The 25,724-nt window shown below is 37.3% G+C and overlaps 2 protein-coding genes across 2 annotated transcripts; both read right to left on the bottom strand.

Moving 5' to 3' along the window:
• Positions 1-5,909: 5,909 nt before the first annotated feature.
• Positions 5,910-11,690, bottom strand: LOC122071445 (cycloartenol-C-24-methyltransferase-like). Its single transcript, XM_042635802.1, has 14 exons — positions 11,533-11,690; positions 11,254-11,362; positions 10,810-10,876; positions 9,691-9,764; positions 9,458-9,542; positions 9,282-9,337; positions 8,032-8,086; positions 7,835-7,882; positions 7,439-7,522; positions 7,135-7,251; positions 6,962-7,045; positions 6,747-6,872; positions 6,477-6,574; positions 5,910-6,193 (listed from the first exon to the last, which is right to left on the bottom strand). The coding sequence occupies exons 2-14, from the start codon at positions 11,334-11,336 to the stop codon at positions 6,115-6,117; spliced, it is 1,056 nt and encodes a 351-aa protein (XP_042491736.1). The 5' UTR covers positions 11,337-11,362; positions 11,533-11,690; the 3' UTR covers positions 5,910-6,114.
• Positions 11,691-14,256: 2,566 nt separating this feature from the next.
• On the bottom strand, positions 14,257-16,924 carry LOC122071443. Its single transcript, XM_042635800.1, has 3 exons — positions 16,618-16,924; positions 15,167-15,664; positions 14,257-15,008 (listed from the first exon to the last, which is right to left on the bottom strand). Exons 1-3 carry the CDS (start codon positions 16,700-16,702, stop codon positions 14,485-14,487), a joined length of 1,107 nt encoding a protein of 368 aa, XP_042491734.1. The 5' UTR covers positions 16,703-16,924; the 3' UTR covers positions 14,257-14,484.
• Between the last annotated feature and the right edge of the window lie 8,800 nt (positions 16,925-25,724).

Genomic DNA, 25,724 nt, shown 5'->3' on the forward strand with positions numbered 1-25,724 from the left:
TCTGTATTGGTAGTATGTTTTTTTTTTTTTTTTTTATTACATTTCTTTGACTCTTTTTCTGCAAGGGCTTGGTATGATTAAGAGCGTATGGGATATAGTTTCTATTGCTTTGATCTATGTCTTTTTCTTCAAGTGTTTGGTATGATTTAGAGTGTATTGGATATTTATGAGGGTATTTCTTCCCAACCACGGCACAGGCAAGGACTGGTCCTGACCAATGCTCCACTTCGGCCCTCTATCAGGCTGTGCTGCCACCTCGACCCTCTATCAAGTCGTGCTACCACCTCGGTCCTCCATCAGGCCATACTGCCACCTCAGCCCTCCATCAGGCCGTACTCCCACCTTGGCCCTCCATCAGGCTGTGCTGCCACCTCGGCCCTCAATCAGGCCATGCTGCTATCTCGGCCCTCCATTAGGCCGTGCTACCACCTTGGCCCTCTAACAGGCCGTGCTGTCACCTCGGCCCTCCATCAAGGTGTGCTACCACCTTGGCCCTCCATCAGGCCGTGTTGCCACCTCGATCCGACGTTAACAAGGTTTCCAGAAACGTGCTTTCGTCCACCCTTACATTCAAGGAACGTAATCCTTATTCAGAAGGACAGGACTCTATCCACTACACGTCACCATAGACGTTTATCCCTCACACGGTTGGCCTTTCCGAGATAAGAGGGGAGTATTCCCCTAGAATACCCTAAGACTCGGAATATTCTCAGAATCACAGAGCCACTCCCCTCAAGGACTCCACGCCTAAACAGGACTCTTCACAATCGTCTCCCACTCTCCCTCCATCAGCAGCCTATAAATATCAAGGTAAGCCTCCATCATAGAGGATGGATGACTCACTTCTTCTCTAACTGGAAAAGCTCTCTTGAGCATCTGCTGTGGAAAGATCTGACTTAGGCATTGGAGAATCCCCCATCGGGTTAGCCCAGCTCTCCCCTATCTTCTCTTCTGTACAGGTCGACCAAAGCGTCAGGAACTGCAGGGAAGATCGTCCAGTTAATTTTTGCTGCATCAGATATGATTTCTATTTCTTTGATCTATGTCTAGCAAGTGTTTGGTATGATTTAGAGGTATTATTTCTTAAAAGGGGGATCGCTGCTAGGCTTTGTGCCTTGTATCAATGCAGAGGCCAATGTGATCACATGCAAAGGCATAAATATGGGTGAGGTTCTCGCATTTCATGGGTGCATGCCATGATTTTTCAACCTCTATGTCTGGCATAGGAGCCGTAGAGCTTGGCAAGGACCTTTTCACCTTCTTATAAATCAGTGGAAAAGAAATGCTCCTAGGTCATGCGGTTCTTGCACTAGGGCAGGGGCCAATGAGATGGCACATGGGCAACAACAAGAGGTGGGGATTTTGTATTTCACAAGGGCGGGGTATTCGTTTCATTCCTTGTGTCTAGGCGCAGGCCACATGACTAGGTAAAACCCATTTTTATCTATGAGGTAGAAATCATTTCTACTACTCATACACAAGTTTCTAGGTTAGTGGTAGGTAGTTAGGTAGCTGGGCTCTAGCAGAAATTCGCTAGATCAATCTTCTAGCCACCTCCCTCACCCTTCTTAGAAAATAGAGGTTGGATCCATTGTTCATACAATCACCTGTCTTATATGAGCATCCAACAATCATGCTACTTTCTGGCATTACATAGTTGAAAAAGTGACTAGCAGCAGATCCATTTTCTGAAAGATACTAATGGATGACTCAAATGTTGACCCAATCTGGTCCACCAATCCACTGGTTCAATAAATTGGTTCGGCCTTTCAGCATAATTTTAAACCTATATGGGTTAAAATGAAAAAAGAAATTGCCGTCAATCGTTTGAACGAGGGTCGTTTTCTAGTGACGGTGTCCAAATTCCAAACAGCTCAGCTGGTGTTTACGGTACCTGCGTCGCAAGCACGCGGCGTCGCGGCGAGGCGAGGCGAATATTTTTCCTTTTCTCAAATATCGAAGCGAACTAGCGAAGGCATTGTGATAAGCTACTCCGTGGGACACCGAAATATCATTTTTCAGGCACCGTAGAATCACAATAGCACTCCTTCCCTCTTTGATTTGTTTCTAGTTTCTTCTCTTCCGTAGTTTCTTATTCTTTCCCTCTTTGATTTGTTTCTATTTTCTTCTCTTCCTTAGTTTCTTCTTTTCTTCACAGTAGTGTTACCTTTGAGGAAGAGAATAAATTAGCAGCAGAAACAGAGATAGAGAGAGAGAGAGAGAAGAGAAGAGAGATGGGGAAGTATGGGGCGATGCTAGACGCTGGGGTGAGGATCGTAGCTCGCTTCCATTCTCACTGCCCTCAAACAGCCAGGATGTACTACCACCCTCCTACCAACCCTGACGACAACAACCACCACCACCACCACCAAGACAATCTCTCTCATAGCGACGGCGGCGCCACCACCACCGGGAAAGACATGGCTCACAAAGTCTCGCCCAGGTTGGGTAGTTCCGATGTGAATGTTGTGGGTGTCGACACTAGTTATTTCATTCTTTATTCCATTATTGTATGACTCAATACCAGCGAACGAAACAAAGAAATTGTTTGAGAAGAAGGTTTTATCAAAGTGATTTTTACCCCTTTTCCACTTATTAAATCTCATTGATTGAATGATATCGAGTTCTTGTTAAATTCTTCTGGGTAAATTTTGATGGAATTTATTCTCAATTTCAATAAAATTCATCAATATTTCAATCTTTAAATCAGGGATTGAGAGATTTGAGTGATTACTACTAGTTATTGTTCAAATTCTTTTGTGTAAACTAAGATTGAATTTGTTTTGAATACCTTAGCAGGTTTAAAATACTAAGCATCCCAGTAGATTGAATCAGTGAGGTGAGTAATGGGTAGGGTTGGTTTATTGGTTTTTCGATTCACTGAGAAATCGTTAATGAGTTTCATTGGACTCTCACGGCGCCATGGTTTTGAAGAACGGAATCCATAGCTGGATCGCCAGATCCAGATTTGATTGGAAATCGGTCTGAATCAATCAGATTCAGTGTAAATCTGCCCCAACCTTAGTTTCCATATAGAGATTGGCTGAACTAGATAAGACAGAATCAGTATCGGTCTCGTTCGATTCCAATCTGAACCTACCGATATGGTTGATTCAATCCCAACTTTTAAATCGTTCCACGGCTGAATCTGAATCCGTATCGGGGAGTTGCTTTACTCTGTTTCTCTTCTCCTCCTCCTTCCGAAGCAGGAAAACATAATAAGCGTTTTTTTTTTTTTAATGGGATGTGATTAAGCACGTTATTTTGGATGTGAATGAAATTTCTCTAATCTATTGATTGAGATCAATAAATTATTCCCAAAATTACTTGCGTTCAAATCATAAATAGTACTCTCTCTTTATAATTTAACACGTGGGACATTTCAACTACCGCAAATGGGCTTTCTCCTATTACTCATGATACCTGGTCTGCCTTCTCTGATTACTCTTCTGTTTTTAATTTCACACCATGGAAATGGGAATGTGAAAGAAACAATTGTAGCAACCACTCTGGTCTCGTTCATGGATCCCACCACTTTCTTTTCTTTTCTTTCTCAGGTTGGATTGAAGACTTCGGTGGTGCTCTTGTTTGTGTTGGATTAAAGACTTCAGAGGTGGGTCTTGTAATGACCTCTCTCTCTCTCTCATGGAGAACATATAACATATGAAAAAAATCCGCACACTGCCAATGTGGTGATGCCTTTTCATATCTTTTTATATTCTAACTATGTGAATCTTATTTTAGTGTATATTCTCTCCCTGTTATTCATATGGGTTCCTATTGAACGAATCATTTCCCACGTTGTGATTGATGTAAGATAAAATATTTTGAATCCATATCAACTCTCCATACATGAAGGCTTCACATATGGTTAAACGACTGATATATTATTTAATTCTATTACAAATACTCCTAATTCTGTCCTTAAGAGAATCATTTTAGAGGAATATTTGTGAAAGAAAAAGCACATGTTCCGTTATGGAAACCATCTTACTTCTACCATAATACAAACAAAGGCGGGGAAACCCTTTGGCCTATAAAATTCCGTCTTCAATCATTATTACTTTATTCATATGCTACACAAAAAGAAAAAAAGTGTCTTCTCACGTGTTTCATGTTTATAATTTAATGTATCTAACAGAAAATTATCCTTCACCTTTGCCTTATCAAATATAATACACCAATTCAGGGCTAAAATGGCCATTTAAAAAATTGACCATGAAAGGTGAATTTTTATGAGATCTCCAGAATCTATATAAACCTTTGAACCCTGGTGGAAGAAAAAAAAATTGCTGGAATTTCCATGAAATCGGACCACCTGAAACCATAAACCTCATATTGTTCAACCCTAAACCATTAACCCTTAATCTATGAAACTTTCAACCATTAAACCTTAAGTTTGAACATAATATCTAAACCTACTACTCGAATGAATGAACTTTGTGAATGGAAAACTTAAAACAATGATGTGCCATTGAAAAGAAGAATGTCCATAGAATCATCTCTCAGCCTACCATTGCCATTGATGTTGCAAAGATCTCCATTGTCTTTCACAATTCCATCAATATTGTTATTATCGATTCATGAGAAGAGGGTAGAGATGAGAAGAGAGTATTGAGATGGAATCGTAGAGTAGAGGAACGGTGGAGCTATGCACATCGGGAAAAGATGACTTCTGAAAAAAAAATTTTGATTTTTGCCTGGGTTGCAGCCAAGTAGCTACAGCCCCTGGTAGCAGCCAAGGAAATGGAATCCCAGGAACAAGTTTAAAAATAACCTCCTAAGGTAGAATTTTCCTCTCCTACCGTTAAGATTTCATTCCCCTCACTTCTACCAAGGGGTAGAGCCAAAACTTGGGCAGCAGTCAAGTTTCATTCCATTCACCTCTTAAGAGAGATTATCTTTCCATTTACCTCTTAAGAGAAATTAAGATGTGAGTGGGGGGCAAACTCTGGCTGCCAGCAAGTGTTGCAGCTACCGAGCAGCAGCTTTTTTTTTTTTTTTTTTTTTTTTTTTTTTAATGAATGGGATGGTTAAAAAGATAAAAATTTTAAACTTGAGATAAGATTTTTTTTTGGTAAACCTTGAGTTTAGTTGTAGCATATGTAATGTTGGGGAAAGGTCCATCAAGGGTGTGGGTGGTCAATCACAGAATTACTTCACTGCCCCAACAGGATAAGCTTCTGTGAAAGTCTACAAATTTGGGAATTCCAACTGTTAGATGCCTAGATCGATGGTGGAAAGCCTCGATAGGTCACTTTTACAATTTCAGATTTGAATTCAGACATATTTCACCGTGTATTGATATGCATTCCTTGTATATCCATCTATGCATGTATATAGTACCCTGGTTTTTTTTTTTTTTTTTTTTTTTTTTTTTTGAGCAGACATTTGGCAAACATTGTTTCGTCTTAAACTTGACATATGTTTAAGGTCACTTAGGGGTCTATACATAAGTCCACAAAAGTTGGGTCCACCTGATATGATGTTGGAGATTTTCAGGCCAATCAAATAACTTATGTAGTGAGGCCATTCAAATATACTTTGCAAGTTTATAGTTTCTATGGATTGACATTTAGGGCCATTTTTTCAAGAAGCATGTTTAGAAAATACATCTCAAACAAGCAGCCATTAGCAAATTTTCCTTTATATTCTCCCGGTGCGAACTACTTGCCACTGTTTTATGGTCAAGGTAAGCACAACTTGTCTACTTTACTGAACTCAGGTTTTAGCCCGAAAGCCTGACACCATTGCAGTGTTGCAAATTCAAAAATACCAAGGCGAGTTTTTACTTGGTAGTCCGTTATCAAGGCACCTGGAGAATACACCCAGATCATTATGGAAATTCTGAGAGATTGTCGACTTATTCAAGTATCACTAATATCCCGGGGTTGGTTATCTCAGAAAAATTAAACTGCTAAGACCAAAATTTCAATTTTCACAAATGGAGCTTAAAATGAAAGCAATTATGACAAAATAGCTCGGTCCTTCAATGTGCCATCACAAAAACAACTAGCATGGTTGGAGTTTGCTGGAACAGTCTAAAAAAGAAAATGCATTTGATGCATCCAATGCGAAAGGAAGGCAAATGTAAAAATAACAATGTCCCAAACCTTAAGAAGCTTCAGCTGAAGTACTGCCTGAATATGGTTTCCGGACCAAAAAGAAGTACATTGGTGTGAAGATCTCTTTCCTACACAAGTCAATTACAATTTCTGTCAGCATCTAATACAAAAATTATGATACAACATACAAAAAGAGAGCAAACCAACTCCACTTGCTACATATGGTTTGTGTTAACTATCACTAGCTATATATCACTCATTGTTACCAACTTTATCGCTCATACATGTCTCTGTTCTTTTTAATTATTTTGTGATTGAAGAAAAACCAGAAACTAAAGTCTAGTACATATTTATTAGATGTGACAACAAGATTTAGGAAGAGATGGGCATTTTGCATGAAAAATCTCTAACCTTCCACCAGCAACCAATCCTTCTGCAGCTTTCTCAAGGAAAGCTTGAACTCTTAGACTTCCTTCTGGAGCAAGGCGCACATATTCTAAGACCTTTACCTGCAAAAGTGAAGAATTCATACTTATAAACTACTAAGAAGATCTCAATAATATATGGGGACAAGAAGATATAGCAAAAGTGAGCAATTTATTTCCCATACAACCCTGACAAACAAGAGATTTTTTCAAAGCTTCAAATGTATAAACAAACTACAGATCACCGAGATCTTACCAAATTTCTTGTGAAGAAACGACCAAAAGATGTTAGACGGAAACTGCTTAGTGAGAAATGACGAGGATCCAGAGGTGCATACCAAGGCATTGGTGACTCCAAGGAAAGATCCTTCTCCCACATAACCTAATGTATCAATGATAGACCAATTCTCACTCGGATCAACTTTACTAGAGAAACGGGTTAAGCAGAAAGTGCAACTCCAGTTTACTCACCTCAAATCCTGCAAGTTTTAAAGCTTCAAGGCATTTCCCTGCTGACCTTATGTCTGGAAGGCCATTACCAAGCTCAATTTCTGCCTGTATCCATAAAGCTAAGTTTGTGTTAGCATGTAATAGAAGTTGAGAAGAAACAGAAGCAGTTTACAGTATTTATAGCACTGTATCACCTTTATGTTCTGGTGCCATTGGTTTTTAGGATCGAAAGAGTCAGTTATACACCACTCATATGCAGCAAAATGCTGGCCAGGCTTTAACACTCTGTAGATCTCCTTGTAGCATCCCAGCTATTTCACCAAATAGAGAGAGAGAGAGAGAGAGAGAGAGAGAGAGAGAGAGAGAGAGAGAGAGAGAGATGTCAAACAAATCTGAGCCACAAGATGGATTCAAAAAGTGAAACTAGATGTGCTAACTGACTCAGGGCATAACAACAGATAACTGATTAATCAAAATGAACACTTCAAAGGAGCATACCACATCTGGTGCATGGCAAGTAGCTTCTATAGCATACACGGCATCAAAAGTATTGTCCGCAAATGGCATTTTCATGAAGTCAGCCTGCATTGCAATAAAATAATACCATTAAAGGGGTCAAGGACTGGAATTTCATAATAGTATTTTTGTTAGGCAAGTCAATCAGACATATTATTAATATTGGTTCTACGAATATTAGTTTGTTAATGGATGAAGATGGGTTTTGAACCAGGTATATGCTATGTAACTAATAGTCTTTCTCAGCTCAAAAGCCATCACCTTCAGAAGGAACTTTAGAGTTTAGACCAACTAGCAAGTTAAAAAACAGAAATGAGGAAGATGCCTTTATTCACAGCAAGAACACGAACAAAATATAAATATGTAAGGAATACCAACCTTCACAAACTCACAGTTCTTGTCCACTCTTGTTATGCGATTCAATTCCTGCAAAGCAATCAACATGTAAGGTAACTGCTACAGAGATGGATTGATTTCATACCATGAGCCCACAACGGAGTCACAATATAAAAAGCATATAAGATGAATGCTGTCACAGAAGGGTATCATTGCAAAGCAACAAGAGAAGTACTTACTTTCCCTCTTGATATCTGATACTCATTATTGTTCAACCCCGTGATCGCTGTTGAGCTGCAACATGCAAGTCAAATAATTCTCAGAGCCTTCTCTTTAAAATGATCAAATTCAATCATCTGAACTTTTCAAAACTTCCATAAAGATGAAGTTAGTCTGAAGTATGAACTCTTAAAATAATACTGACTAAGCACCAACTCCCTCTCAAGACAAATACAAACAATAATCATATTCACAGAAATACAAGGGAGACACAAGCTGGAAGAACCGAAGAAGTACATAACCTTTAATTGAATGACATAAAAAATTCTTACTTTTATTCTTTGAACTTCCATTTAGGTGAAAATTTAATAAAAAAAACATTTGTATGGAGAAAAAAAAATCAATCTACATGTTGACCAATGATCATTATACAATTAAGCTCCCAAATTAGACAGTTTCAGATTTAATGTAGAATAATCAAGATTTTATGATGCAGCAGCAAAGTTCTGTCCTAAAACCTAATTAGAATCAGGGTTTCAGAACTCTTCCTTAGCTTAATTCAGTGTAAATGCATCAAAGGTCCAAAGATACCATGCATTTCCACTGGTAAAGCTAAATGAGGAAATGCACCTAAGAACAGCTTTAAAAGAGAGAATCAAACAAGTTACCTTGGGCAGTAAACATCACTTGTTAGTTTGGGCTTTGATTTGTCACAAATAGATCTTTTCAATTCAAGAATTTAAAAATTGTAATATGGCTGATAGCAATATTGAACAGCTCATATTTGAAATGATTGTCCATTTTTTTTCCCCCATGTAGAATCAAAACGCAAGGTTTAGAAGTATATTTTGATGACAGACTCATAATTTAGAAAAGAAAAATCTCATAAAGGAAGTAAATCATGCTATTCATGTGGTATATTTTGAACATTGTAAGATATCTGTTTCATTTCAGATAGGCCGCACAGTGCACACCATTAAAATCAAGTATTTTCTTATCTCAAATTTTCAAGCCATGGCGCAACTCCTTAATGATTGACCTTTCAGAAATCTCAAGTCTTAAGATATATATTTTAGACATCATCAGCAACAAGTTGCAGTGCACAGACTAACAATTCCATTCCCAAGATAGTTTAAGAGACAAACACGTAAACAAGTTACAAGAAATGTTTTCACCATCCCTTGACTACATAATGATAAATAACTCCTAGGATTGAGGGTTTTCAATTCCTTGCAAAAGATGGATCTTCAACATTTGAATCATAAGTTACCTAAATCGAGAAATTTCTCTTAATGGCCCACCAATTCCACAACCAACATCCAACACCTACAGTCACAGATTCACAAAAGCCAAATCACAACTGTTTGCACCAAATGCTTAAAAGTATAATAATTGTCAGATTCTTTATTCGCATTTACACTGCAAGAACATCGAGTGAAATCAAACCTTTTGTTTAGGTTTCAAACCTAGCTGTAAAGCAAGAAAGTGCTCGTGCCGCTTGATGCTCTCTCTAAGAGACTCTCCTTCCCATCTACAAAATGTGGTCTTGGTTAGTACATCTTATGAAGTGATGAAACAAATAAATCAATATCCAACTTGTTCAAATTTGCTTTGTAGAAGAAATTAATGGAGCCTCTAAGAAAAAAAAAAAAAAAGAGGGGGTGGGGAGAGGAACGGACCTGGGCGCAAAATGGAAAGACTCTCCCCAGCCAAACTCATAGAAACTAGTTGAAAGATCATAATATTTGTTAACCTGAAACAAAAAAAGACACAAGAACACTCCTGAAATTTTCACGATGTTATCTGGACAGGATACTACAGTAATTTTCTAATAAACGCACAAAAAATACTGCAGAGGCACCAATTTTTGACACGGTTAAAACATCCACTAGTTCATCCAGCTTCAAAAGATCTGTTAGCTTAATGATAAGAAATTAGTTGAACTAGGCTTTATCCTGAGTCAATGGTAACAGTGAGACAAATGCTGTTCCACCATTCCACTCCATAGGGTAATATCTTCTGTCTCACCATTCCATAATGAAAAGAAATAAAAATCACAGGCAGAAAAAAAATAACACCTACACTTAATCTGAAAGATAATATGGAAGATTTAATAAGCTAAACATTCGCATAATTTCTCACCGGTAGAGTCCATCACAAATTTTCGGGCTTAATAGAACCTGGGGAATCATCTCATTATTTCATTTGTTTGGGCAGTCTGATGGAATCTATATCTTCCTCTATGCATTATATGAATAAGATAAACAGAAACAATCAAGAAAACCCAGGAGAGAGAGAGAGAGAGAGAGAGAGAGAGAGAGAGAGAGAGTCACTGACATTGTCTACAGCATTATCTTTGTGCATTGTTCATCAGAAAAATCAATCATTGTCATAGTCTAAAAAACAACCAAGAATAGTGAAAATTACAGAAGAAAAATATGGCAATAATTAAGACCTAGACACCATTTTATCAATATTCAAAATCCAAAAGGTGATTAAAGAAACTAAAAAGGGTCAAAGGATATTATTTCAGTGGAACTCTTTATCCATTCCATGCCACTAACAGAATTTTTTTTTGTTCTAAGATCACAAAAAAGACTTATGAAAATTCACGAGACACTTGCTATTACTGGAAAGGAGGAAAAAAGGAAAGTTTCTCTGCGAAATATTGTGTATGGAGCTGTTTGTAAACTATCTTCACAAAAATTCTGATCTTAAAACCGAAAATTAGACAATTTAACAATAAAATATTCACAATCAAAATGGATAAAAGAATAAATAGGAAAGAGTTCTCATACCATATCAGCGTAGTTAGCTTTCCTCTGTTCCTCATTGCCTCCATAATTGGCATGATATTTCTCATACCTATATTATATAATGCAGAAAAATTAATTGAAATAAAATAAATTAATAAATAAATGAAAAACTCCCCACAACAAAAACCCCAAGAAATCACATTAGCTATACAGAAGCAACTCCGATGGAGACTGATCTCAATCTTGCAGCACACGAGTTAGGCTCCAACGGAGACACATTTCCGTATTCCTCATACTAAGAACTTCGAAATCCGATCCTCTAAACTTTCATTTAATTCTTGCGTAAGCTTTCATGGATTTCAAACACTTTGGGCTTTAACTGACTTATATACTAAAGGTAAAAGAGAAGAAAAGGTGAACATGCATTGCCAAACCTGAAATAAAAAATGATAAAAAAAAAAACAGAAAAGGAAGAAGATAATATACTGATCAACAGAAGAAAGAACTTCTTTCTTCTCAATGTTTCCGCCAACACCAGATGCCAGATCCAATGCTCCTTCTTTCGACATCTCGCAATGCTCGAACACAAAAATATCTGAAAACGCTTCAGATGTGAATAACAACTCAAACCTTTTCTCATTTTCAGCCAAAAATATCTCAAAAGATAGGTCAAATATTGAAAAAAAATTAAAAGCATCAAAATACTCATGGTGATTCTTCTCAGGATCAGAGAGAAATTAACGACGCCATTGATGTAATACTTACATGGGGAGAAGAAAATGAAAATTCCACGAAAGAAACGAGAATGAGCTTCTTCGCCGCACAGAGGGCAACAATAGATGTGTGAGGAGGCGAGACAGAGAGGGCAGGAATCGGGAGACGGAGAGAGAGTCTCGGAACTCGGAAGAGAGTAAGAGAGAGCAGAATGGACCCTTTCTCGTTTTCTTTTTCCTTTTTAAACCCTCCCCCTCCTTCCTGAGGTAACGACTAACGACTCTGGTCGTACAGGAATCACGTAACTGCTCTGCCACGTCATAAAGTCACGTGAACGTCACGACCCGAAATGTTGCAGAACGGGGTTTCGTATGACTCGTATCAGTGTGTTAAACAGTGAGAATTCGGTTAAACCACATGGTAAGGTTCACGAGAAACTAAAACCAATCGATTTCATATAATAAAATCAAAATTGAACATTTATTAAACGATTGACCTTATTGACCAGTTATCTTTCACAAGCTGCCTGGGTGCTTGACCTCTACAACCACTCATAGGAGGATACATTGCCCTTTTCCTTATGAGGAGATTCTTTTGTCACCATGCATGGGCGATGAAAACCTAGGTAAAGAGCTAAGTTAAAACTCTTTTATTTGTGTCGTTATTGTTGTAGAAACGTAATTCTAAAACGATACAGAAGATAATAAAAAATAAAGAACAAACAATACACGTAGATTTATAAGGTTCGACAAAATTACCTACATCTTCAGTGAGATGAAATTCTGCTTCATTATCAATGGAGAATAGAGTTACAGTGTTCGTCCTTACACCCCTCAGTATTGCTTGCATAACTGCGAAAGAAAACTTCGCTACAAATATATAAACGAAAAATCTAAATCTGGAAAGTACAAAACTACGCTCAGTCGAGGCACCTGCACCATTACTCCTTGCATTAAATTGCGACGGAATACAAAAACATTATACATCAACAATTGTTTTAAAAGAATTCGAAATTTGTAAAACAACTTCAAGAAGATTCTTGTTCAATCTATGATTGAGAGATGCCCTAAGTTAATAAACGAAAGGAAAAAGGTTCTCTGAGTGTCGTTAAGGGAGAGTACATTAGCACCCTCTCTGTCCTTCTCTCATTCACAGTAAATGACCTTATTGCTCTCGTTTGTGTGAAATCGTTTTGTCACCTACAAATCAGAACTTTAAAACCTTGATTCAATTGGCATTATAGCAGATAGTACAATAAATAAAAGCATATTTTCATCCATAAGATTGGTGAAAATGTATGGAGGACTGTTTTGAAGGCTCAAATTTCTATTAAAAGGCTCCTTCAAGAAAATAGGTTAGCCAGTTGGAGCCTCTTCGTCAATCTTCACCAACTAAGCTCTTATTCATAAGATTAATTCTTCTTACAACTGGGTTCTTCAGCAAAGGACAAAAAGTTAACGAAGTACAAACTCAACATTAAGTGATACTAAGATTATGAGTATGTGCAGGAGGAGGGGACCTATTTGCAGTTTTGAATATATCTGTTAGTACATTCAAAGTGAGCCATGGAGCAATTGCCTCCTGGAATTTATGATTTGTGTTAAATCTACAACATATGGATATATATTTCATCACACGCAGATAGAGTTTATGACATGAAAAGCAGATTTAATGGCTCAAAGCATGGAAACCAGATCAGTTGAGATAATCACATTAATGTTCATATATAGGCATGTAAATAAACAATTTTATATGTATACAAAGAGTTTTTATGAACATAACATGTATTAAAGAAAAAGTCCATTGTAAATCAACACTCTGGTTCAGATACAAAATGGATCTTATATGTAGAGTTCGATTTTTATTTATTTATTTATTTTTTTAAAGTAATGTGTTTTCTGTGATAGAATGTTGTTCCTACACCTGCATGAGAGTCAATGAAAACGCACAGAAAAACATCCACAGAAACATCATTTTTCCTTTCATGGGGCACGGCTAGTCATTTCGCCCCTTACAAAAGGATGGAAATTTTTTACAAGAAAGTTTTTATGAAGAGCTTGTAGTAGAGGATTATATATATATATATTTTTTTAAGGGTACTCATGCTTGCTTAATTCGATATCATGTTTGGCTGAAGTTACTTCTAATTGTTTGTTTCCATTACTTGGACTAAGCAAGTTGTAGAATCTTCTTGCTTGCTTGAATTGAAGGATGGTCTAATTTTGTGGTGAACCCAAGCTGATTAAACTTTGATTTCCTAGTTTGTGATTTTGAGGAAAAGACTTCTTTTGTACTCAAGGGGGTTCTGTATATATTATCTTTCAAGGAATGTTAGCACAATGAATAAAATACCTCATAAATTTTAAAAGGGAAAGTTGAGTTTGAAATCCATCAAGATCTCTCTCATTGTGCCAACTAGTGTGATCACAAGCTTTTTTTAAGTAAGTTAACTAATTGAGTTTACTTCGAATACAAGGATTCTAGATGCAGGCATACAAGAACATGGGAGCCTTTCCAATTCTGTTTGATCCATCTCCTCACCCAATTCCCATTTTCCTGCAGAACATATTTGAAAGGCATTCCACGAAATAAAATCCTGATTCAGATGCATTCCATCTTGAACAAGTTTTTTCAGGATCCATTTCATCCTAAACAATTCCCTGGAGATGCATTTCATCCTACCATGGGATGCTTGAAACAAAGCTGGTAGTCAGTCTAGCACAAAAACCTGTAATCTCATGTATTTAGATCAGACATTTGCAAGAAACACACCTATAGCAGAAAATATGCATCTCATGTATTTAGAAGATGATAATGTAAGTCACTTTCTCAAAGCAGTTTATAAATAGTAGATCTCTTTCACTATTCGGCCTCCCTTGGATACTAGATAATAAAGATACCATAGGGATTGCTAGACAACCAGGAATGAAGTCCCACAATAGCCAAGTTTACAGAAATGGGGCCTAAACATGATTTTTGGTTGGGTGCTGTAGCTAGCAGCAGCTAATGCCTAACGGATAACACCCTAACTTGATCCAAAATGGGGCCACAGAGAGATCCAAAGTCATCAATCCTTGTGTGGTAAAAGGAACTGTAGAATGTAAGCCTTGTCCTCGGTCCAACTGCTGTGAACTTGAAACTAGCAGTCTTGAAACCACCTTTCCCATGGGATTTGTAGGGAACTTTCAAGGTCTCTTTTCCTGCAAAAGCTTCAACCATCATGGATCCATGGCACCCATTCCTTGCATCTCCAACAGTGAAAGTGACATTGTAGAGTTTGCCTGGATTTGTTCTCAAGATTTGGGCAATCGCACTTTCCCTGCCTGCAACCAGCTCAACTGCTGCTTGTCCAGAGGGAACACTGAAATGCTCTTTGTCTATGTATTTCACAGCTTTCAGGGATTCAATGATCCACCCGGGGAGGGGGGACGTGAGGTCTTGCTGCCTGGGGGGAAGGAGAACACCATTGGTGGAGTTATGGAACAGATGAGGACCCTCCTCAAATTCGCCGTTCTTAACCAAGTTAACTGCAAGACATTGTGCAACTAGTCAGCAAAATTATCAAATTTAAGATAGAAATACAAAACCGGATAGAGATTTGAATTCAGTCTCCTCACACACACAAGCTAGATCAAAGATCTAAAAAGGAATAAAAACCAGTACACATAAAGAATGGTTCGTCTACCTCTTGTGGGCATGGGAGGATAAAGCTCTTTAATGGCAACTACATCCAGGAGAGGTCCACAAGCAGGATCCTCTTGAACACCTGGGTTGTGGAATATCACCTTAGCAACCTTAGATGTGGCCCTGAATCCCCAGGCATAAGTGTCTCCTCCATTGCTGCTGTACAATGTTTGAAGAGGGAGGTCCCCTATTAGAGGAGGAACCGAAACCCTTAACACCTCTTCCTGTGCACAAGTCCTTGAAGCACCAAATGTGAGGGAGTAAAGAGAGCCTGGTTTTACTGGTATGCTTTGGGAGATCGAGGCATCATTGCCAAGCCTTACTGCATGAACACCATGAGCAACAGCAAAATACATTCCACCGGGTTGTGGACCATTAGAGATATACTCAACCAAGCCACTGATTTCCCATTTGGGTAATGAGTACTTCCCCTTGATTATTGTCTTGTTAAGGGCCGCAGGCTTGGGTCCTTCTTCAAAGTTTCCATTTGGGAGAAATCCTGAGTAAGAGGAATAAAGAGGTATCAGAAACTCATGCCTAACTCCCCTTCAAACATGAGAAGAAATGCCCGTAAATGAAAGCACTCAAAAAGAAGAAAGAAATAAAAGAGGACATGAACATGAATAAACCCTACTCTATATAAGGAGTGAGTAAATCAAGAACAGCACAAAAATGTAGGGGTGAAAAACCCCACAACTCAGAAATGGTCGGTAATTTACTCCAAAATAAATGGTCCATAACATCATAAATGAGAAGAAATCTCTACAGATGACAATATCCAAGCAGAAAAACAGAGCAAAAGAAAAAAAAATTGAAGAAAACCAAACTCAATAAGCAGCTTAGCACCTCAAGAACATAGGAACCAAAGAAGCACTACTGAGCAAATGGCCTAGAACGTCAGGTTTGACAAGAAAAATGAGAAGAGACCATCATAAATCAAACCACCTAAACAGAAAAACAGAGTAAAAGAAGAAAGAAGATAAAGAAACCAAGCTCAAGTAGCAGCTTAGAAGATCAAAGAACAGATAAAAAAAATAAGGAGGAACAAAGAAACACAACACATCAAGTGTCTAAGATCACATATAGAAGAAGAATGAGCCAAGATACCTGTAAATGGAAGAAACAAAACAGATCTGCATAGTAAAAGAAGTAAAGACAGTGAAAAAAACTTGATGAGCAGCTTAGTACATCATCAACAGCTCAAAATGCTGGAAACCTAGAGGGAAACAACTCAAAGAAAACAGCTTAGGACACCAGACCAGCACTGTATGGAGAAAATAAAACCCACGAGAGGCCTAACTCAGCATTACTCAGAGACAACATTGTAACAACAAGAAGAAGCTCACATCAAAACATAGTAAAAGAATAAGAAATTAAGAACTAGCAAAAGCAGAAACACCCAAAAAGCTTCAAAAAATAGAAAATAGAACAAGAGATAGAGGAAGACATTACCATCAAAATATGTAGCTTTAACAGCAAATGCAGGACTAGTGAAGACTGAAGAGCATACAAACAACAAAGAGAGAACCACCAACATTTTCTTTCCACACAGGGTGAAGAAAGGAAACCAAGAAGGAAGAAATGGCTTGAGGATGGGTGAGAAAGTGCAGCTTCTGAGCTCAGATTTATATGTTGGATGGAGAATCGGTAAGAGATAAAGGAGGGAAGGTATGGGGAGGGAAGGTATGGGGATTCGGGAGAAAGTAGAGCTTAAATCACGTTTAACTGTAGTGTAGAGTCTATAGACTCACCCAGTGATGTTGCTCTTCTGACTCTTGTCACTTGTCTGTTCGTCTCAGGTTTTTCCAAATCTCTCTTTCTTTCTTTTTTTTTTTGTCTTCTCACAATTCAAGGCAGAGCCAGGGACACGTATACAGTTATAACACATCAAATTTCCAAGGTAGGTCCCACAGTTCTCTATAAGCTGATTCGCTACAGAAATTAATTGCAGGCAAACCAACATGCGTATTCGGTGTTCCACATCACATTGATCTGATCCATCCAATAGGTGGGGCCACGTCCACCTGAGGACATCTTTTACCGATATTGATGAGATCAGTTTGGGGTCCAGTGATTGGAGGCTTGATAACTGTGGTATTTCTTGAAAAGTCTGTATAGGAACACGTGCAGAGGGTCCCACGCATGTGCAGATAATTGGGTATCTTGGATTTTGTCCAAAGGATAAAAAGTAATGGGACCTGTCTGACAAATCTTATGATTTTTTAAGTTTCGGGCCATGGGCTCACAAATCGAACATCAAGTCTATAAACCACCACCCATATGGAATCTTGCGAATCATGCTCACGATTCCATAGTGTCGATCCCGGTTTTTGATAATTTCAACTCGGTTTCAGATACAAAATATAGCAAAATGGTCGGTACGTGCAGAAAAATAGGAATGTAAAACGTTCGGAGCTCGGTAAATATTCACGTAAGTGATATGATTGACACATGGTAAATATGTTAATCAAGCTAACAAAGTTGTAAACAGTTACAACTCTGTTTAATATTATTAATATTTAAATAAATAAATAATAAAAATTCCAATATGAGCGGACTCTTCCTTTCATTCCGTTTAGAAATCTCGATCATCTCTTTCTCTCTCTCCTTGCTTCTTCTTCAAGGTTGTTCCTTCTTTCTTCTTCCTTTTTCACCACTCTCCAGTCTAGTTGAAGTTTTATTTACCAATTTCAATGAAGATTTGCATCCATGGTAAATTCTCATAGGTTAATAATATCTATTCAATAAGTAATAATAAAATCATAGATATTTAACAGCTTTGTTCACTTTATAAATTCAAATTTGTCTTTTGTCATACATGCAAACTTTACTATTCAAATCCCTTCCCTAATGATTAATATGTAAACACGATATTTTGATATGTGTGACCAAGTCTCTTATATGCTTAGGCTCTGTACTGTAACGATTCTGTTTTTTTAATATGATTTTGGGGCTAGCACACTTTTTTGCATTTCTACTTTTTTTGGAGTGATTCTGCATCTTAAATGTTGTATGGTAATCGCAAAAAAAAATTGATTTTGTAACCTGAAAGAAACAGAAACATGTATGGTTCGTACTTAACAGAATCGTTTCTGTTAGAAACCAATATTTACATAAAGTGTCATCTTCACCATGGGTGTCAAAGTTGTGATTTTTAAATAAAATCTAAGAATAGTCAATGGTTTTTTAATAAATTATAAGTATCGAAAATCATTATTACTCAAATAACTTAAGTTGAATGAGACAAATAAGAATATCTCCATATCAACAACATGGTGTTCACTTCAAATATGAAATATTTGGCCGTGTTTCCTTGCCATATGAAATATGAAATGTTTCAACAAAAATATGATCTATCATAATAACATAAAAGTATGAACAAGAATAAATTCAAGTATTGACATAATTCTTAAAATATCTAATTATGAACTTAATGGCATAAATTAGGTCTTCCAACTTAATTCTTAACTGCAAAACATGTCCCACTACTCCAAAGTTTAAATCCAATAATCAAAATGTAATCATGTAATTTGAGCCATTCCGGCTTTAACAGCTAACTCATTTGCAATCTTTTTCCTAAGATCATCCATCTATTTTCTTCTTTCTGCTAAGCTTATACTGATGTGAGCCGGTGGTATAATTTCTTCAGGCTCCTCATTCCACCAATTTTCACCAAACTCCTTAAAACTCTTGTCTGCAATTTCTTCCTCCCAAATGAAGTTGTGAAGTGCACACCAAGCAATGACGATGCATGTTTGGGTGTTCAGTGGAAAACATGGCATTTTGCTGAGAATTGGAAAACGCTTCTTCAAAGAACCAAAACTGCGCTGAGAACAAACACATTTTTGTACAGTCCAAAGAGGATAGCATGTATTGTAAAAAATACAATTCAGACATGGTTAGCAAGAGGGAAAATAAATCCTACATTAATTGCAACTGAGAAAAGAATAACCCTTACATCCATTCACAATAAAATTCATCAAGTAGAAAACCTTTTGTGTTGTCCAACCAAATTCTGGTACTCTCAGTTGAATCCGGATGAGTTGCACTTGGGGCATAAAAACTTAACATAGACTATTCAACAAGTAATATTGTATAGTTAAGCAGGACAAAAGAAAAAATATCACTAGCTGGTGAAATTGAGAGAGGAATATTTTCCTGAAATATTATACTTCCAATAAGAGATCACTTTACACAAAAAACTCAAATCAGAAGTAGCACTACGACTGAGTATGGCCATCCACTGTTTACAAAGTATATTAACGAACGCCAACAATTATCACATAGAACTAACAGAACCAATGTTGCGGATATTGCTGAACCAAATACCATAATTGACATTTAACCAATGAAAAGACCATGAAATGAAGACTAGTAAGTTTAAGAACAATGTTTTACCCATGGGGAAAGAAATTTTCAAAACCATACACAGAAGATAAGGCACAAATGAAACGGGGCAAAGGAATATAATCATTACAAGGAAGTCCCAAGAGAAAATGGAGTGAGAGGGTAGCTCATGTGTTTAAATTCTCTGAAGATCACTCACTTAAAGAAATTCACAGTATCAGCCTAGACCAAGACACAATCATGTGCACCAAATATCAAAAACTTGCAACGCATTTGCAAGAACTGATACTTCTACCTCCAACTTCAATAAGAATCAAGGGAAACAACCCAACCCAACCTAACCTAAATAGAACGGAGAAATTTTTTTCTTATCAACTAAGTACAGGCTCGACAATACTACAATGTACAATAAAAACAAACACACCAAATCGGAGTAAAGAAAAAAAATAGTGGAATAGTTGTAATACTTGCTTACTGCAACAAGAAATATACAGTTCATAGGTTAGTAGCCCAAAGTAAAGTAGAAGCAAAATAGGAGAAATCAAGAAGGTTCAGAAGAAATTGAAAACAGAGACAAAGAGGAAAGATCAAACTATTCAACATAATAATGTAAACAAGAAATTCGACTAATGGAGAAGGAATTTTTACGAGGGCGATGAAGGAGTATAGAAGATGCCTTCCTGCCATGCTTCGGAGTTGTTGATATCATCCCACCGGTTGTTCAATGCGACTCCTTCGACTTGTTCTTCACTGTAATTCCTTATTTCTTGATTGAACACGATTCTCTGCATCCGAATCAGCGACGCCATTGTTGAGAACTGTGAAAGAAAAGAGGAAATGAACTTGCAAAACACAGTTGGTTAGAATCGGCGAAAGGAAGAGAAAGAGAAAGAGAAAGAGAGAGACCTTCGTTTACCTTGAAGATGGTAGATCAAAGATGGTAGTCCATAAGATTTGTACCGAGCAGAGCTTCTCGCCTCTCGTCTCCTTCCCGCCTCTCGCCTCCTTCAAGTGAAAATGGGGTTAGGGTTTACCTTGAAACATAACTTTTGTTATGTTTTGAGGGTAATTTCCCCATTTACCCTTCATAACTTATAAGTGATACATATTTCGACGCCTTTTGCTCAGAATGAATTTTAAAAATGAAAAACAAGTATTTCATGCTCCAAAAAAAGGATTCAAAAGTCTCATAAGTGCCCGGTTCATTTCAAAAAAACAAGAAATTGAACCGGGCTTCCCATACAGATTTTACCTCATTTCTGTTTCAAAAAAATAAAAAAACATCAGAACCCATTTTTTAGAATGTTACAGTACAGAGCCTTAGTGCCTGAAAATAGTTGTGCTGATTTTTTTCTTATCTCATTCTATTTTGAGAGAGAGAGAGAGAGAGAGATGATGATAGCGGCAATAGAAAGAAGGAACAACGTTGAAGAAAAAGCAAAGAAAGAGAGAGAGAAAGAGAATTGAGATTTCCCAACAAAATCGAAGGAGGAGTCAATTTATATTGGATTTTTTATTTATTTATTTATATAAAAAAATATTAGACAAGTTAAGTAACCACATCCATCATCTTTCCACCCTAAAAACAAGAGAGAATTGAGATTTCCAAACAAAATCGAAAGAGTAGTCTGTTTATATTGGATTTTTATTTATTTATTTATATAAAAAAATATTAGACAAGTTAAGTAACCACCACATCCATCATCTCTCCACCCTAAAAACTAGGAATCAGTTACAATATAAAAAACTAATAGATGGTTTAGATTAATCTAAACTTAAATAGACGGTTAATATTAAAAGAAAGTGAAAATAAGATTGCAATACATACGTCCTACTACCACTCGCCCATCAAGTCTATAAACCACCACCCATATGGAATCTTGAGAATCATGCTCACGATTCCATAGTGTCAATCCCGATTTTTGATAATTTCAACTCAGTTCAAGATACAAAATATACACGAAATTAAACTGAGATTGAATTCCTTTTCATTAGTTTGAATTGAAATCCAATCGGATTGGTTCAGTTTTATTCGGTTCTTATATGATTTTTCTATTTTGATTTTATTCAATTCATATCCAATCTCGGTAATTTATTTAACTTATTGGGTTTTGTTCGATTCAACTTTTGAGCTTTCTAAAAAACTTAAGAATCTCTGGTACAATTAAGGAAGAGGAATGAGCAAGAATGTAAAACTACATAAGAAAAGTGAGGAGAATCGAGGGGAAGAAACGAAGTGATTGGTGAAATTTGTAGAAATCTCGTGTTTTTAGCCGTCTAAGTTTTAGTATGATTTAAATTTTATTTGGTTTACATAAGTTACATTTCATTTGATTCTGAATTTTTCCATCCGTATCATAGTTTCAAAAATTGGGATCAAAATTCAATACCAATACCAGAGGCACCGTCACTCGCTGCACGAGTCAATCCTTAGATTTCTCTATTTCTTTATTTGCACATTGATGAAGGAAAGGTAGATCGATCAGGAAAGAGCCAGTCAAAAGCCACATGGGCATGTCCGTTGCTTGCTCCTGGTGGACTTAATGCAAGGAGATCGCTTATGTGGAACAGGAGCACATGGTATGGGACTTTTGGACCTACCATTACTGCGTAGGGCCCTGTTCCCCATCTACTAAAGATCAACTAAACAACCCAACCTAAACCAAATACCTATTACTCACTTAATAATCATACCTAACGCTGAATGGCTGGTAAAGGCGTAACGCCATTAAGGGATTGTGCAAACTTCAAACCCTAGGACGAGAAACCCTAGCGGCCTGCACTTAGGGCATGTTCCATGTTAGGTAATGTATTTGGATAGCTTCTCAAAAGTAGGTTTTTCGGTTTAAAAAACATGCAGTATGGGGTTAAGTTTCCTTACGTGCAAATGTTTCTTTTCATCAATTTCACCAATGGTGTTTTTACATTATCATTCTACTTTTGGTTTATTATTAACTCTCATTCTCTATTATTCGTAATTTGAAATCAAAAATTAATTTTATTAACATTTAAACTGTGAGATGAGGTGGATGAAGCGATTCTCTCCTCATCCAAAGTTGTGTTAGATTTGTATCCGGAAGGCAGAGAAATAATCACACATTGAAAATGGGTAGTTCAATGTGAAGACTAATAAGTATTTGGACACCTTCTCCTTAATGGTCAGTTTTTAATAATTTTTTTTTACCTTAAAAAAACTTAAGTGTGATTGTCTAAGTGATATATAACACTTCTATTTCTTTTCTAAATTAGAAAAAAGAGTAATGCAATGCACATGGCTCTCATTATCGTAGGGTTTGGGAGGGGCAAATGTCATTTTTACCCCCTGCTTTGCAGAGAGGGTTCCCAAGTTTCAAACCTATGACCAACATGTTACACTATCTTTGATTTTTTTTTATTAATAAATTATTAATTGTAATATTAGATCTCTACCAAAAAAAAAAAGGGCAAGAGAACCATGTTTACTTGATCGGCCACTACACCAACGCACGTGGTAGTAGGAGGCCACGTAGAGGCTTTTGGGTGGAAAGTAACATGATCTTTTCATGTCTTCTTGTGTCCAGGCGTAGAGCTACGCAAACACCAAAGTTATTTTCTCCAAAAAATATATAACATTACAAAATTGAATAGAATAATTCTGATTAAAAAAATTGAAAATCAAGGTTCAGGAGTAAGGGGCCTAGAGATGCTGTTCGCACAAGTTTCAATTCATGGGTCATATTAGGCTTAAAGCCCATTGTGTTTTATGTTTCTAAACTTTCAAAAGCTATTTTCTCTCTCCAAGGTTTCGCAAATTGGAATCAGTATCGGAATTGATCGTCGCGGATTTCGATCCCAATCCTCAAGAGCCAATAAAAAAAAAACCCGAGAAACCCTGATCTGAATCAGCTGGAGTCAGGAATTGGGATCGCTTTCCGCTGATTCTAATCCATATCAGCCTTTGTTGCCAATCTGATCATGACTCCTCAAACCATAAGTACATCAAAAGACAAAAGCACAGGACCAGTAAAATTGAAACACTTAAAAATAAATAAATAAATAAATCAAAGTGAACTTTTAAATGTGTCTCCACATATTGAGAGAGAATTCATCTCACCTTGGACATAAGCAATCTTATCAAATCACATGAATCCTTTATATTGTATGATTTTTGTTTACGATATTCATTTAGTTTTTTACATTGTTTTAGGTTCTCATTTTCTACACATTGCACAGTTAGACAGGGAGAGGGGTGGGGGAATGAAGGTGTTAATTTGTTTGGCGGATTCAATTAGGAACGAAACTGTTTTTGAAGTCCAATCAAGAAATTTGATGATATTGGGATTGAACCACAACATCAACAAAGCCCAAGTACGCTTGGCCCATATATTGGGATTTAGGCCCATTGACAGTCTTTGATAAAATAAGATAAAAAAAAAAAAAAAAAAAAATCTATGAAACATAAAGTCTCTGGACAAGGGTACGTTTGACTCGAGAAGGAATCGTGAGTGAAAAAACAAAACACCCATTCATAAAATTCATCATAACCAGTACTTAATTGGTTATGATTGTTTCTAATCGGTTAATGGACTCAATAATAAAAGATAATTCACTTAATGCCTAGGATCATAACCGATCCCTCCATAATTATTAATCGATTAAGTTTTAATCGGTTGGATCTGATCCTAGATTTGATACCCCTATTAGCGTTAGATCTCTTCTTCCTAATTCTAATGAAACAAACTCTATAATTATAAATTTGGATCAAGTTTTCCTTAAAACCAAGGTGGTGAAACTTCCAAATGATCCAACGGGTCAGATTTTTGAGTTGCCTTATATGATCATGAATTCATGATATACCATATATAATGCACCAAAGAAAAGACGCCATGTGGAAGATGAGCAGGTAAATCACATGAGCAAGCACGTGGCCTGTGTCAACCAAATGAACAGACGAGCAGAAAGCCTCCAAAGAATAGGCGAACAGATGAGCAGGTAATCACGTGTGCAAGCACGTGGCCCTCTTCTGCCAAACAAATGGAAGAGTAGAGAACCTCCGTAGACCAGGCGAGCAGGAAATTATGTGAGCGCGCACGTGAGCTACGGAGACCGAATGAGCAGGCGAACAGAAACTCTTACCGTGACCAGTTAGGCAGGGGTCGAGCAGACCTCCTCCCGATCCCTTTGGGGGGTGTTTGGTTCGATAAATATTTGTGATGATATTCTTTAAAATGATAATTCTTAATTTTTAGAGTTGTTTGGTTCCACTAGAATGACCCTCATAAGTGAGCACCCTACTTCTTATGAATGACCATATTACAAAGGATGTGTTCCAAATCTGAGTTTACCTCAACACTTAAACTCAGATTTGAGCAACTCTTTTACCACCCAATATAAAAGGAGAAAGCGGAAAGAAGTTCTCTACGAAAATCAATATCTCAACCCGCGAGAAACATGTACTAGCCTCAAAACAACCAAACGATTTTTCAGAAAGAAAGATAATTCAGAAGAATATCTATCAAAAGATTGACATTCATATCCGATATATACACCATTTGATTTACTGAACCAAATACCCCCTCAGGGAGTGGACAAAAGATAGCATAGTAAAAGAGAACGGACTAGGAAGGGAACACCTCGCATGCCACACTTAGCCCTTGAATGGCTCCCCACATGATAACCCCAACCAGAATGGACCTCGAGATTTGGAATCAAGGTCAGTAAGGCATAGACCCAGTTATGTAAACTAAAGGATAATCACTAAGGTTAGTTATAGATTTCCCAAATGAGTGACCACGAAGCAACTGTATGACAGCCATGGGAGACCTAACAGATGGAAGAAAAGACATACTGATGCAGAAAAATTTGACTGGACTATCTCTCCTGCAGTTCCTAGAGCCTTGGCTAACCTGCACAGAAGAGATGACAAGGAGAGCCGGGCTGACCCGACGGAGGACTCTCCGATGCCTAAGTTAGACCTTTCCACAAGAGATGCTCAAGAGAGCTTTACGGTATGAGAAGTGAGTAATCGATCCCTTGTGATGGAGGCTTACCTTGGTATTTATAGGCTGCTCATGGAGGGCAAGTGGGAGACGATTGTGAAGAGTCCTACTTAGGCGTGGAGTCCTGAAGGAGAGTGGAGTCCTGAAGGAGAGTGGCTCTGTAATTCCGGGAATATTCCTAGAATATTCCCCTCTTAACAAGGAGAGATCAACCGTGTGACGTCATGATGACGT

Source organism: Macadamia integrifolia, unplaced genomic scaffold (assembly GCF_013358625.1).
Source record: "Macadamia integrifolia cultivar HAES 741 unplaced genomic scaffold, SCU_Mint_v3 scaffold_227A, whole genome shotgun sequence".
Classification (NCBI taxonomy): domain Eukaryota; kingdom Viridiplantae; phylum Streptophyta; class Magnoliopsida; order Proteales; family Proteaceae; genus Macadamia; species Macadamia integrifolia.